At 39.6% G+C, this 15,944-nt stretch overlaps 1 protein-coding gene across 1 annotated transcript in view; it reads right to left on the bottom strand.

Annotated features, from left to right (window-relative positions):
- The window catches only part of APBB1IP (amyloid beta precursor protein binding family B member 1 interacting protein), a 61,234-nt gene that overhangs the window by 18,801 nt on the left and 26,489 nt on the right, over positions 1-15,944 (bottom strand). Inside the window, exons 7-10 of the mRNA XM_034063328.1 lie at positions 13,005-13,126; positions 5,722-5,796; positions 4,423-4,566; positions 503-613 (exon numbers count right to left, since the gene is read on the bottom strand). Of these exons, the coding sequence (XP_033919219.1) occupies positions 503-613; positions 4,423-4,566; positions 5,722-5,796; positions 13,005-13,126 (452 nt within the window). The remainder of the gene's footprint in view (positions 1-502; positions 614-4,422; positions 4,567-5,721; positions 5,797-13,004; positions 13,127-15,944) is intronic.

A 15,944-nucleotide genomic window follows, 5' to 3' on the forward strand; every position in this document is an offset into this window, starting at 1 on the left:
TGCTCTCCTGCCACAAATAGCTGTACAACAAAATATTCCATCTGTGATGTCTCTTCCTGCAAGACTCTGCACCTCAGTTCAACAAACCACTCAACAGGTGTGACTACACTGCAGATAAAAAGCAGATATACTTTTTGCTATATAGTTCATAATACTCATAATTTCAACATCAGGGACTGCCAGTCGTCTCATCTTGCATCTGCCTTGTATGCCATTTGTCCAGGTGTGTCCAGCCACCTGAACAGTCAGGAAGCACATTCAAGCTTGTTTCAAAGACAACATTATAGATATAGTGTAGACACATATCATAGGACTAACAGTCCTTAAAATTAAGGTCTAATAGTATGTTGCTGATCAACAACGAGGCAAGGAAGAAAACAGAAAATGATTTTGCAGAAGGTGTTCTATCTCCTCAGAGTTCCTGGTGTTTCAAACATAAATACGTTTACATATAAAAGGAACTGGTGTGACATTTGCAGAACTTAGTTTTCTAGTACATTACCTTTAAGACAAAGCAGTGATCTGTAGGTGCCTTGTATTTCACTTTGTGTTGAGAACCATAATAAACGTTCATATTCTCAAACTGAATGAAGCATGCCAGGTCCCGTGAGGTCTACAAATGAAAACCAAGCACATCACTGTAAGAACAAATGGAATTTTGATGTGAAACTCATTAGCAGCATTTTTTCAAGTGTATGAATGTCAATACTTTTTAATTTTTTAACTGTCATGAAGTTAACTGAAGAAAGATGAATTTTACGTGTGTGCATTCTTAAATGAACGGTTGGAAGAGTGTCAGTACCTTAAGAACAATATATAACAGAGTAGCATTTTGCTGTTGTTCTGGTTTTGCTGTGCTTTATTGCTTTGTATGGAGGTTTTGGCTTATGGTTAATAAGACCAAACAGAACACCACAGTAAGAAATACCTTTAGTAAAGTAGATATAGGCCTTGCAACCCCACCCTTACAATTCTGAGTGGAGAAAGAAGGTCTGGGGCTCTATATTGCTTTTGAAGCTTGTTTGTCTGTGGTACGTGTAACAAACAAACTCTCATCAGGAAATGAGAACACATTTCATCTCGTTTGCTTTGAATTTTCTCAAGTAATTTTCTGGCATCAGTCCTTTTCTGTTTATAACATTTGCTTGTTCACAACATGCTGCTGAGGTAACAAGGTTTCTGTTGCTGGCACACTTCTTGGTGCAGAATTCTGTATACAAAGCATCATTTTTGCAGTATTTGAATGAAAATGCAAAAATGGTTCTGTCACGTGATCACTGCTGGCTAACTTGAGAAATAAGGAAATTGTGAAAGAAAACACAAACCACAAACACTCTCTCCCCGTAGGACTGGGTTATATCTCCATGCATGATGGCTCTTCAAGGCTGTGCTCATTCTTGCCGATATTTTCATTACAATGCACTCTTGAGTTGGGTTTCTTTACAAAGTGAGTTTGCAAGTAAGATTGGTGGGGAGGAGATGCTCCATCCTGCAGGTAGACAGAGCTTCTCTCTCTCTTGTTTCCCCTGAAGCTGATGTCAGGGATTTTGTCATTAACTGTGTGGACCTAGGATTTAAGCTCCTAAACATGCTCAAAACCTTGCAGTAAAATGAGTTGTTCCTTTCCTTTACAAACCAGGTCATGACAATTAAGACCAATATGTATGCAGTTGTTACTTTCTTCTAAGTAAGGAACAAGCTTTTATGCAAGGGACAAAGAGACTTCCTGTTAGTATTTCTGCAGTATTAGTATGACAAAGTAATACAACTAACAGAAACAAATCTTAAAACTGTATCTGCAGTTCTGAATCTGTTGTTCTGTGACTCTGTCCATTCACAGCATGGTTTTGAATGGGATATAAGTAGAGGAACACTAAAGAAATTAAGACACCAGTGCTGACTGGTGCCTGGTTTGTAAAAGAAAAAGTCTCAAACAAAAGCCACCAAAGGTATGTGAGTGCAATAATCTGAATGTGTCCCTGTATTTTCATGTTTGCAATGTATTGTGCAGCCAACATGAAGTGCCAAAGGGTTGCCAGACTTCTTTGCTTTTTTATAACAAGTGAGAACATGATTACATGATGAATTTCAAAACAGCTGCAGCAGCTGAAGATACTATTGTCTGCCAACTGTTTCTGTACCTCAATGAAAGATCACTCTACCCACAACTGAATGGGTTGCACATATGCAAGATGCACATGAACTCTTCATACCACCCTGATTTGAACTTGCATAATTTAAGGGCTTTGACTGAAGAGCTCCACTGAATTCTGCTGAAGTGCTTTAAGATGTTTAGCAGCCTCAGTGCACCCTGCCCATCTACTAGAGATTACTGTCTGCATGGAAGATGTGTACCTGAACCTCAGCTGTTCCAATACAGATTCCAGTAATTAACTTCAAACACCATTAAACAGATTTGAGCTAAGAGATTTGACTTTCTCTGGAATGCCTCAGGCATGGACACATACATCCTTTTTCTGAAGGCTGCTACAGAAGCAGGAGCAAATAGTTGATTGTGGTACTTTTTTAAAGAGCCACGCTATCTTGAAAAGAAATAGATTCAAAGTCCTCACTTCCTGTGAGTGGCTGAGCTGGTAAAATAGTGATTTTGAAGCACTCACACAGCTCCTTAAAATGGCTCAGTTATAGGCAGTATAGGCTACCCTGCCTATAACAACTAACAGGGAATAAGTGTTACACAGCTGTTATGAGGTGACATGGCTTGCTGCATGGCTCCATCCTGAGCCTGTGTTTGCAGTCTATCACCTGAAAAGAGAAAGCACTTTCCTAATTTGCACTCTGATAGGAAGTCACTGAAATGGGTATCAGTGGATGATGAAAAAGTCTGGGTATCAGTATAAGCTTGCCCTGTTTGGCGCTGTACTACTGGCTATCACTTGAGGCAGGCTACAAGGAAAAGCCCAAGATGGACTTTTCATTTGATTATTCATATACTCGTTCTACCTTAAATGCCTTCCAAATAGCATTCTAGTACTTTGCAGGATGTTTTGTATGGGCAACATGATTTGAGGTCTGGAAGCTCATGGTCAGGTAAAGTCCGAATGAATTGCTGTGAAATCAGCAAGGTAATCTAGGTCTGCCTTTCACTGGGATATAAACATAGGTGACTGGATCAGCGTCACGGCATTCCTTTAGAAGCTATCATTTTTTTTTCTTCATTCGTAGCTTAGTCAGGAAATGGCAAAACAGCTTCACAGGATGAATCAGGACAGCAAAGCTCCATTAGCAGCACCAGAATTTCCAAATATGAAGCATTAGCAGAGCTGTAAGTAGCAGCAGAAGTGGCTTTCAAAACACACAAAAAAATACCCGTCAAAAAAACCCCAAAACCAAACCCAAAAAACCCCACCAGTTCCAGAAGCCAACATTCTATCTCATCACTGTGGAAATGAGAAGCCAGCTGCCCTTACATGCAACACATCCAGGACCCCATTGCTTCTCCAGTACTACCAATTCAGACTCTTGTTCAGCCTGGAGAAGAGAAGGCTGCGTGGAGACCTCATAGCAACCTTCCAGTATCTGAAGGGGGCCTACAGGGATGGTGGTGAGAGACTCTTCATTAGGGACTGCAGTGACAGGACAAGGGGTAACGGGTTGAAACTTAAACAGCAGAGGTTTAGATTAGATATAAGGAAGAAATTCTTTACTGCAAGGGTGATGGAATGGGTTGCCCAGGGAGGTTGTGAATGCTCCATCCCTGGCAGTGTTCAAGGCCAGGTTGGATGAAGCCTTGGGTGATATGGTTTAGTGTGAGGTGTCCCTGCCCATGGCAGGAAGGTTGGAACTGGATGATCTTAAGGTCCTTTCCAACCCTAACTATTCTATGATTCTATGATTTTGCAATATTAAATGTCAGTGCATTTCATTTGGTCAGGTGGATACTTCTGTCTCACTTCTTTCTGCACAAAAGGCAGACCTAAAAGCATAACACATTCTCTAGGTAAAGATCATGGTAGGAAAAAATGTATAGCATTTCTGCATGCTGGCTACTAGCACAGAAATTCAGTATCAAACAAAGCAGAATCCCACCTTTTTGTGATAAGAAATTAGTTTACTTGAGAACTTTTAATATATTCTTCCACAGGAAACCCACGTAGCAGCGCAGCATTTTGAGAGCATAACACTCCCTGAAGAGTGCTGTGCTGTTTTTCTTTCCCTACTGACTTCCGGAGGAGCGCTATTTCACTAATGCTTTTATCTATCCATAGAAATCAAAAGGAGAGAAACGTGACAGGATTCAGGGACTACATTCCAATATTTGCACAAGTGGTGTAGTCAAAGTTAAACCAAAAAAACCCCCAATCCTCTCAGATGCACCAGACCAAAATGTCACCTTGGGAGTTCTTCACTTTCACCTATGTGAATTGTTTTATTGCTACAAGGATTATTTAGCTTCCTGACCTTGGTTTTTCCTTTGGGAACATAATAAATTCCAGAAGCTCGTAGAAGAAAATAACGCCTCTTCCATGACTTTTTTCCATCTTCTTTTAAATAAAGGGCCCCTTCAAGCTCTGGCACAACGACAGATGTCCCACAGAAGCTTTCCTGTGCAACAAGAATAATAATACACAAAACAGATTTGATTTAAGCACAACCCTATTAGGAGAAAAATGCTCCCTTGAGAAACAGAGACTTTTACTGTGACAGTTAACACCTGAACATGGGCTATTCAGTTCTCAGGGAGATGAACACCTTAGGCAGGCAAAGGAAACTTTTCCAAGCTAATGTGGCAACTCAGCCATGCAAGGTGCTCCATTCTCTACAGGGTCAAGCTACCTACAAAAGGTTTTAACTACACGTAGATGTGCCCAGTGAAGGCAACATATAAAACAGAACAGTTGGTACTACTGCTGTTTCAGGGACTGTTTAGAGCTCTGCTTTCACTTTTAAATACATGCTAGCATTTACAACACTGTTTAAACAAATACACTTCATTGTTTGCTTGAAGGACCTACTGTTGGGTAATTTTTAATGCCAATGTGCTTATCACTTTATGTTTTCATTTAGAATTTACCATGAGATACACTTAACTTTGAAATAGGAATCCTCAGTTCCCTGAGAATAACATTTCCTTTGTTAATTTCTACCAAGTCAAAATGCTTGCCAGAAGAACTGTGATAACCTCATCTTTCATATGGCTCTGGAGTTTTCACTCTCAAAACATGCAACTGAAGTAAACCTTCAGCAGGAAAGGCAAGAGGATGAACAGACTTTCTGGAAAGTGCAAAGGTTCTTTTTTTGTTGTAATACAGACAATAATTTGAGGTAGTGAGAAGTACATCTACTTCTAATGCAAAAGATAATTGTTTGCTACTGATCAACCTTACTAACAATATAAAGTCACAATGGCTGGCCTAAGGGTGTGGCAAAGCTGTTTCTTTCACCCCTATCTGTATAACACTGCTTTTATTGTTACCATGGCATTACACTTCATAAGCACACTAAGTGAAAACCTTTCATGGCACTGGGTCTATAAAACCAAAATCTCCATCGTTTATTTTCTCTGACAGGGGGATACAATCTGCAGCAGACGCAGAGGAAAATCCAATGTTATACCTTAGACACAATGACATCAGCCAGCACAGAACGTCCTGTTACACATATTCCCACAAAGAACTAAATGCTGCTCTTGCAGAGCAGACACAGGCGGTGGCAGAATTTTGGTGACATTTGCATCATCAACCCAGAAAGTTAGCTTACCTCCAGTAAAGCCTCTTTACTTTTATCATTCATTTCTTTGTTTTCATTCCTCCCTTTGCTTGCAAGGTAGAAGTTCTGATTAAGACACAAAAGAAATTGATGCTCATTATAAAGAGAGCAATACAAGTAACTAGATCACTACAAACCTATTCAGTAGTTAGTCTCTCAGTATTGAGTACCCAAGCCAGCAGATGCAAGAGGCACATACCTATGGACTCTTCTTATATAAAACTTTAATCACAGCTGGCTGCTCATGAGTTTTAATTCTTTATTTTGAACAAAATTCAGAAGTAATACAAAATTACTTCTGCCTATGGATATACAGCCTTCCAAATTTTTAAAAACACTCTTTTATGCTTTTGGCTGTTTTTCTGGATCAGTGGGTTTGATTTTATCATTCCAGTTTTCACCACTTCCTATATTATTACAGACAGTAGAGAACATAACATGCTGGTGTGCTGGAAAATGTGCAGTGGCTTTGCTGACCACCACCCATGGTCAAATAGTGGAGCCGATTGCCTGCTGAGAGTACGGCAGCTGGGCATGAAGGAAGCAGGCAGATGAGGGAGCTATGCATCAAGTTCTTGTACTTCATCATTTTCTGAACAAAAGTACATGTAGAAGAGGAGCTTGGGAAATACTTGATACATGGGACAGTCTTATTGATTTCCCTGCAATCAGTCAAAAAGCTAAGTCTGCAGAACAAAGGGCATAAACCAAACACCATTGTCTAGGAAATGGACAAAGCCCAACAAATATTGAAAGCTATCTACTTAAAAATTACTCCAAATTCCATAATTCTTCAGAAATTCCATAGGAAGAAAACTAAGAGATTTTCTGACTTTTAATCTCCATTTTTTCAAGTCTCAAGACTATGAGAATATGGCGACATATTTACATGCCTAAAACTCCATAATGACTGAACTGCAACACAAATGCAAACATTACCAAAATTAAAATGAGAAGCATGTAAATGAAGGCACATGTTGTTGCTATAGCATGAGAAAGAAACAAACAAGTAGTGTATCTTCCCTGCCAGCATACCATGTTTACAGCAATGAGGTTCATCTGAAGTGAAACCCTCCTATTCCGCACAACCACATCTTCTTTCTCAAGTAGTGAAGTGAACAGCTGTCTGCCAGAATGCAAGCCTCGCAGCAGACAGCTTTTGGAGGGGGAGCAGGAGAGGAAGGGGAAGAAGTGTGGGTGATCTCAAAATCAGTTCTTTGAAAACTTCCTTAAAATTTCACAGTAAGTCAGACAGGGACATTAGAAACAGCCACCTGCAATTTGGCCTATGCTGATGTCACGTTTATGGAATGAACACAAGAAACTTGGACATTCGATACAACACACAGTTATGCCAGGAAATATTGCCGGCTCCAAACTGCCTGGGCACATTTTTAGTCCATGGCTGAAGGTAAGCAAGCACTAAGGATCACCATTTTGTGACTACATCTGAAGACAGTATTCACAGTGGAAAAAAACTCAAACTAGCTCAAAACAAAACCTGCTTAAAAGTGTATTCTCAGGGATCCCAAACAGGGATGCCTGCCAATGCAGTAAAGTCATAGGCCTGAGTGATGTGACAATGCTCCACTCATCCCACTGGGGAAAAAAAGTTCTGAGCAGCCAAGTCCTCTGTACACAGGCAACAGCTCTTCTTGAGAGGGGGCACTATCACATCACTGCTGGCTTGATGTTGGTACTTCTTTTTCACTGATGAGGGTATGAAGAGAAGCCTCAAAGGACACTGTTAGGATGGATTGGGCCTCCAGACTTTGGGATGGATTTGGAAAGTAGAGCAACATGCAAGTTGTAAGCTGCTCTCTGTAGATCATTATAAAATAGACATACTACAACCCCTAAAATACCCAATGAAGATTTATTTACCAAGGTAAGTACACCTGAGTACACTCTCTCAACAAGACCTGGCTCATCAGCTTTACTACCAGTGGGAAGAGCATTCATCTGTCTCAGTCAGCCTTCAGTGCACTGATAATAAGAAAACAAAGCTCCTCTGATTAGAAATGATTCACATTCAGGCATCTGGCATTTATTTAGCAGAAACAGACCACCCTGTACTGACACAATCAGTGGTAAAGAGAGAAAATCTGTAATGATATCCATGCTGGATCTTTAACAACGCAGCTTTTTCATTAGGGAAACTGGGCTCTGTCACCTAAACCAACATTACACAGATGTACACTGTCATCTTTCACCTGTCAACACACATTTCATTTATTACCTCTTTTATATCTCTGCCCTGAAATCTGGAAGTACCTGGTACTTATTAGTTGTCAGCAGCTAAAAACCTGGAGAACAGACTGTACACTATACTTGTTTTATCACTGTGTGGTCTCCTATTTTTGGTCAGAAGCATTCATCCTATAGGAGGCAAACCACATGTGTCCACAAGAAGTCATTCCAAGTCCAGTAGCCAAAGGTCATGATAAAAGGCAAGCTCTTTCCTGTCTGAGGACACCACTGGGAAACACACGTTTGGTTTGAGATGTCAGGTCATTAATGGGACAAGATGTGGCTACAGAGCAGCTCTCTGTGTATGTCTACAGATTTGAGAATTAACTATTTTTTACATTCAAAAGATAACGTCTTTCTCTTGATAAAAACCTGAGCTTACTGAACAGGATAGATTAATTGTCTTGGTCTGATAACATAAGAAAGCAAACATAAAGGGTTATTTTAACAAACGAAACAAAGTATGCTGTCATACTTTGACATTGGGTTTGCTTTGTTTGCACTGTTTGGGTTATCTGATGCCGAAATGAGCTGGTACTTTTGCTGAACACAGCCCCAGACTAGCTGAAGCTGACATAAAGCCAGTAGCTCTCCTATGGTATTCTGCTTGACTCAGAATGCAGAGCTATAGTGGCAGTTTCGACATGTACTGCTAGCCAAGTATGAGACCCTTCAGAAACACTAGGTGATGACCCATCTGTGGCATTACATTAGCAGGAAATTGCCCTAAAGAAAATCCTGTAAAGATTTTATAGCCATCTTAAGTTAATTCTGTGTTTTGTACTGTAAAGCACCAGTCGTCTATGCATACAACCTTTCCATTCAGGGATACAACCATTCCATTTTGTATGGAAAGGCAGGTAATAAAATTCAGGCTGAATTTCTCTCCTCTGTATAAGCCTTGAACAGTGGAAGACAGAAGGTGTTTTCAACAGCTTCAAAGAACATCTTTGGTGGCATGTAAGCAAACCAAATTTGGATCATAGTAAAAACAGTAGCATTAACTACTGCACTGCCAAACTCTCTGATCAATGTTCCATGCCTCTGTATTTGTAAAAATTAATTCCCTAAAGGAAAAAGCATCTCTCTCATACCTTTTTTCATACACAGCCCTGTAGAAGCTGGAATGCAGCAGCTACTTCTCAGTATACAGCAAAATACAGGTGTTCAAGACAGCATCCTCCCTCTGCTTCCCCTTCTGCTTAGATTGTTTTTTTTGCTTTCAATCTATTGAACCTGTTTTTCCAGAAGATCTGCAGGGTCCACAAGAGCCACTCTGAAGATCACAAATGTAAATAAATAAATGAAGCTAAAGGCAAAGCTCTTTTGAAGCCCCTGAAAACTAATTTGCAACTCTGATTACTTGATTTTATGTTTTAAGAAATCACTTAAAGGAAGCTGATTGTTCATGCCCTGAGGATGATGGTCTTCATCATCAAAGAGGGGGGAATATGGAACAAATGGAAGACATAGGTAAACTAGGATGCAGGTAACAGCAAAGCATTTAATAGGCTGGTTAAGTCACATGTGTAAAGACTTTCTGCATTACAGTTTCAAAGCAGAAAAAGAAGAACACTTATTGAAGTAGCATCTTCAACTTGAAGCTATACCATAGACTGAGATACACTAATAGAGAGTGAAATTAAGATTACTGAAGTGTGGGAGTACAGTGAAAAATACTACCCTTTTCTCACTTCTATTTTTCTGTGCTTATGCCAACACACTCAATAATCAGGTTCCCCACCACTCTTCTATGCTTCCTTCTCTGGGTCACAGTTTTCAAAACAACTTTTCAAGCATGAAACTCACTACTGCTGTCCTGTTACGAAAGACATCACAAATTCTTACTCCACCTCCTTCTCACGCTGTTTAGTACTCTTGCTTTTCCGAAGAAGAAGTAAAATGTCAATTCAGTGTGTGGGTTCTCCATTGGAAGGGATAGCTCTTGCTGTTCACTTAGATATGAGGGAGCAGAAGCATAAAGTACTCACCAGAGATTTTAATTAATTTTCATAAATAATGCCCCAAAATAATAAAAACCAAACCAACCAACAACCAAATTAAAAGACACATGAATGTGGTGTCACCTGCATTGTTTGAATTTATCCTGTCTGCAAAAATCAAACACTGGGTTCTAAGAGCATGACCAGTGTCTAATTTAGAGTCCTTTTTTGCTGAGACTTACTCTTTGAGCTTTTTGAAAAGAGATGTTGAGACCTGACAACCTTTCAAGAGTCAAGCACAGCATCCCTCAACCACATAACCAAGCATCACCCTTCCTATGTTACAAAAGTTTTCTTTATTTGCACATGTACCAACATGTATTTTTGTTTCACTCTTTAGTCTTAGACTTGTGACACTCCATCTCTGTAGATGAGTCACTGATGACATTCATGGAACAGTCTTTTACTCTGAGCTCCATGCAAGGTAAATTGTATCACAGTGAGAAAATGGCAAGAGTGTGCCAGCCTTCGTAAAAAGGGGGACACCTGAGGATTTTGCAGGTGCTTGTTCTAAAATGCATTCCAAATACTTTAAGGAATAGTTTTTTGGAAACAAAGCTGCAGAAAAAAATATTGCAGTACTGCAGGACAAGAATGTCAATCTTCCAAGAAAGCCACTGGCATTAGCTGAGCAGCTTGCTGCTAGCACAGACATAGAAGATAAATCCTGCATTTCAAAACCCCAACTCCTTCTTAAAAAATTAAACATGTTTAATTAATTGTTGCTTAATCTGTACCAGGAATATAACTCGTTCATAGAGAGAACCAATTAATATTGGCACAGGATATTTAAGAATTTAAGGATATTTAAGAATTCAAGGAAGAAGTTCTTCACTGTGAGGGTGGTGAGGCACTGGCATAGGTTGCCCAGAGAAGCTGTGGCTGCCCCATGCCTGGCATGGTAGACAGGACCTTGAGCAACCTGGTTTAGTGTGAGGTGTCCCTGCCCATGGCAGGGGGATTGGAACTAGATGATCTCAAGGTCCTTTCCAACCCTAACTATTCTATGATTCTATGATTCTATACATACCTTTTCTAGAAGTCCACTGTTTTAGCAATACAATAATGTTTATAAAAATGTTTTTAAAACATTTAATTATGTCAAACCTCCATACTGAAAATTCTAATTTGTCTAAGAATCAGTTGTAAGCACCTGGACACCTTTGGAATCTGACTGGGGTCTTCTTCCAGAAAAATAACCTTCAAGAGTCAAAACCATGAGATCTTCACTGACAACCTCCATCAGAATGAGCACTAAGAAAGACCAACAAGGACTCCAGCTGCTGCTTCACTACGACCACAAGTTGTTTCAAAAAAAGCATTCTGTAGTTTCTGTACTCACAAAATGAGTTTATTAAGGTAATCTTGACTGAGCTAGGAGGAAGTGTCTGAAATATACTGCAAATGCAGTATCACAGCACTGAATTTCAGTGTCCCATTGGTTACACCGTAATTTCCATGGGTAGTTAGTTAATCACACCTCCTGCCCCCCACTAACTCAGTATTCCCTCTTGGTTTACCTTTTCAGGGACTCACTCGAGATCATGCAATTTACCATGTTTCATTACCTAGTGTGAGCTCTGTCTGTACAACACTGATTATTTTCTGCCAAAAAGACAAACCACTGATATGATTGTACTATTCTGCCCATCTCATGATGTTTGAATTTACTCAGCCTGACAGATGGTTAGACTTTATTACTAGCAAAATATTTCAATGGTGTGAGAGTTGCAACTGACCCAGTTTCCTTTGGCTGTTCATTTTATAGCTTATCACAGAGGGACTGAAGCTCAAGGGCTACAGGCATATCCACATCAAGCTCCTTAGGTGGGAGGACAGACCTACACCCTTATTCTGGTTTTGGTTCAGGTAATTTCTGGTTCAGGTAATTTGGTTCAGGCTTATTTCCAAAGCTCATTGTATTCCAAATGCCCAGAATCTTCATCAATTATTTACTTCCTATGGGAGGCCCACAGCCTAGCTCTAAGCCACTCGCCCTGATAACGCTATCAGGTGTATATGTGAATCAAATGTACTATCGAACCTCTACTGCTAGATATGTTTGTGTGCACTCGAAATTATAACATCTTGACCCATCCTGTACGTTTTACTTCCAAACTTGGCTTTGCTGTTTCATATTAAAAATTAACATCAATCCATGTACACTGCAGGGTAAGTTTTCTTTCCCTCGCTGTGGATACTTGTTATGTCAATGAAGAAAACTTCCTCTCTGCAGGTTTTATTTGAAACAGTCTCATTCTAAAAAAACCCTGGCTTCCTAATGAGCATGTTGTGAGGTTTGCTGCCAAATCATATATGACTCATTTCTTCAGCAATGCCGAACTGATCATTTTTCTCTTGCTGCCCTTCGGAACAAATCAGATTCTCAGTGGGCTAACAGATGGCTGACAAAGAGAAAAGATCTAGTGCCTAAGAATCCATCAACTGTATGTGCTAAGGTGTTTGTAAGCACAGTTTTGACCACATATCATACTAAATAAGTTATAACCTTTGCTGAATAATTTGTTGCAATTCAGTGTGCAGAACCTTTCACTACATTAGGTGTTCCCATTCACCCAGCTCTTCCCTTAGGCTAAAGGAAACCCAGATAGACTCTGCAATACTCAGCATTCTCTTTACGAAGTTTCATATACGACTGGCAAAAACAGGACCTTTGAGGAAATGTTGATTCCCATCAGTAGAAATAGTGGAGAAACTGTAGCAATGACAAAGGACAGGTTTTTACAGCCCCTAAGCAACAGTACCAGTGAGAATTGTGTGTTTCATTTTTTACCAGTGCAGAAAAGACTTTAAAATAGTATCAGAAAGGAATAGAAAGCACTTATTTTCAAATCCTTGCATTTAACATTCTGGTCTGGGGTTCTTTTTTGTTGAAAGCACAAGTTTTGTTTCCTCTAATTCCAAACTGACAGAGCTGAAACCAAATTAATAACACAATAGGCAGCATACGGACTAAGTGACATAATTTTAGACTCTTGCCCAAATTCCATGTTAGCTTACCTGAGGATTTTTAAATAGAGCATATTTTTCACTTTTTTCCAAAAACATAATCTTATTCACAGTGTCTCGGGTCCAGTCTGATAACACTTCAACAACATTCTCATGGTCTTCAAAAAACCTTTCTGGAGAGACAGAAAAGGTAATGTAAGACACTCAAATTCTCTACGCTGTCCTGAGGCTGCAGAAATTCCTGTGTAAGAATGTAACCATCATCTGATGCTTGCTCAGAGCTGGACAGTCCAGCACTGTCTTGCACTGCACGGAGGGACCAAAACCACATGGAAATACTGTCATGCAGAAGGGTTAATAGCTACACAAGGTGCCTTATGTAGGTCTGGAATGCTCGTGGATTCCTCCTGCACCTCTGTACTATTGCCCAAAAGCTGCAAAGGATGGAAACAGTGACCCATTAGAGCAGATGGTTATATCTGTGTCTCTCAGTGGTGTTTCAGTTTTGTTTTTTAGGGCCTGAAGCATGATTTGGGGGAAGAGAGGTACATATCCACTCTAGAAAAAAAAATAGTAAAAACCTATTTCCTTGTCTTTTTACTCATTGAAACAAATGAAAAATTGCTTTCTGTCAATAGGAAGAATTCTATGCACTGAAAATAAAATATTCTGTTTCAAGCAACTGCATTTAAAAACAGAAATAGCAAGCCAGTGGAAATTAGAAGACAGACTGAGAACTGATGTGAATATACAGTTTCACCAAGCATCTCTGCAGTTAAAACCCTCACCAGAGATGTGGGACTCCTAGTGTCAGTTCTCTCCCTTCCTGAGCAGATCCGAACCCAGATCCTCCACCCAGGAAAACCACAGGGTATTGGTGAGGTCAGATAACTCTGATCTCTTCTTCTGAGGTTTCATTTGCATGAAGTAGCTGAACAGTCACACAAACCTCCTTTGGAAGGAGAAGGAATTGAGCATAAAATGACAGGTAATTTTGGAAGCACTGAAACTTCATTTTTTCTACAAGTTCAGTACTGGGACAGGGAATTCACACAGCTCCAATTTTCAGTGCAGTTTTGGCAGTTCCCTGGGAATGGCCCTACTGCATTTTAGAGGTCTGTGGTGTTCACATTTTCAAATAGTGTAGACCAGCCTAGTATAACAGGAGATAACAGAACATGCATTTTGTAGGCTTTCTTTAACACTTCTCATTTCTGCAGGGGTTCAGTATGTCCCATTAAAACTAAATTAAATTATTAAATTCACAAAATTATGTTAGCTTCACATGCACACAGTAATTTTTAACACCACAAGCAACATAACACTTTTATCAACTGATACTTCTGCAGTGTACTGGAAACACAAAGTAGTATATAAACCCCAAGTAACAGCTGAAAAGGGTAAACAGTATCTTACAGTTCAGGATAGCTGTAAAATAATTCTCAGGTAGTAACACTAGCTACTTAAACAGCAAAGGTTTAGACTGGATATAAGGAAGAAGTTCTTTATTGTGAGGGTGGGGAGGCACTGGAATGGGCTGCCCAGGGAGGTTGTGAATGCTCCATCCCTGGCAGTGTTCAAGGCCAGGTTGGATAAAGCCTTGGGTGATATGGTTTAGTGTGAGGTGTCCCTGCCCATGGCAGGGGGTTGGAACTGGATGATCTTAAGGTCCTTTCCAACCCTAACTATTCTATGATTCTATGATTTAACAATGATTTTGCCACACGTACTTTTGTTCATTCATTTCCAGTGCCAGGCTTTTCATGTATAAGAGGTATGATCTTACCAGGGAGGGTCTTTTTTATTATTTTTTATTATTATTGTTACCTAAAAAATGTCAAAACTGGATGCCTATTATAAGGCAATACTCTTTATTGCAAAATATTGCTGGTAGGTACAGCCCAGTGTTATATCATCATCTCACTACTGAGATTATCTGTGATATTTAACAGGCAATTAATCTAAAGCTGTAGTTTAGTTTATTTTCAGTGATCATTTTTCAAAATAACAGTATATATAAGATACTCTGTCAAAGATCTTCTGACATAAAACTAGCTTGGACTTTCAGTTCAGCCTGAAATATTTGCTGCTGAGATTTGCTTCTTATAGAAGGCAGAAGTGCACAAAAGGGAAACTGCAGGAAAGCCTGCCTTCTAAGTATGCTGATAGTAACAGAGCTATCTAGAACTGCCAAGAAGCATACTGACAATAAAGAACAGTTCACATTATTTTGATTTTAAACAAAATTTCTACAGGTAGCTGTGCACTGGAAGCATTCCATCCATATCAAAATTTTCTTCTGCAAACAAAAAGGCTCCATTCCCAGCTGATCTGGACCTGGTGACAGACCTCTGCATCAGGAGTTCATAGACTTTTCCTTTTATTCTGAACCAGCTACTGATTTATTTCCTTCCTACGCTTCTTCTGTCCTGGCTTTTCAAATAGTTTATATTCATTATGAGAGTACTTCCTTACTATACCAATACCCTGACTCAAAGCACCCAGCATTAGCTAGGTCTAAAGTAACGCAATCTGTCTATATGCTGTCATCGTAATACTCCAACATGTTTGTCCAAGTCACACTAGACCAGAGGAAGCAACTTTTCAAGAGAAGGAAACACTCCAAAATTATTCAGTGACACTTGTGACATTTCCAGGGTCTAATGACATTTCCAGTTTTTCCCCACTTAAGCTAAGCAGGTACAAAAGAATGCAGCAACATTGCTTCATGTATCATCGTAATTGAGTAGAAAGAATAGACTGGCAGTTGATGTCTCTGCCATTCTTAACAGCAGATAAGTATCTCCTTGAACAAGCGCACTCAGGCTTTTTCCAGCTATTTTTACATTTCTTTGGTTTAGGTTAGCAGGATGACTATTCCTGGGGCTGTCAAAGTGTAATATTGATATTTAACTGTCTTTGTGCATTTTTACATCTCTGCTTACTGTAAACTGAGAATGCCAAAGGCTGCTTGACAATTTCCTGTGTCTC

The sequence above is a fragment of the Melopsittacus undulatus genome, chromosome 1, assembly GCF_012275295.1.
Source record: "Melopsittacus undulatus isolate bMelUnd1 chromosome 1, bMelUnd1.mat.Z, whole genome shotgun sequence".
Lineage (NCBI taxonomy): Eukaryota > Metazoa > Chordata > Aves > Psittaciformes > Psittaculidae > Melopsittacus > Melopsittacus undulatus.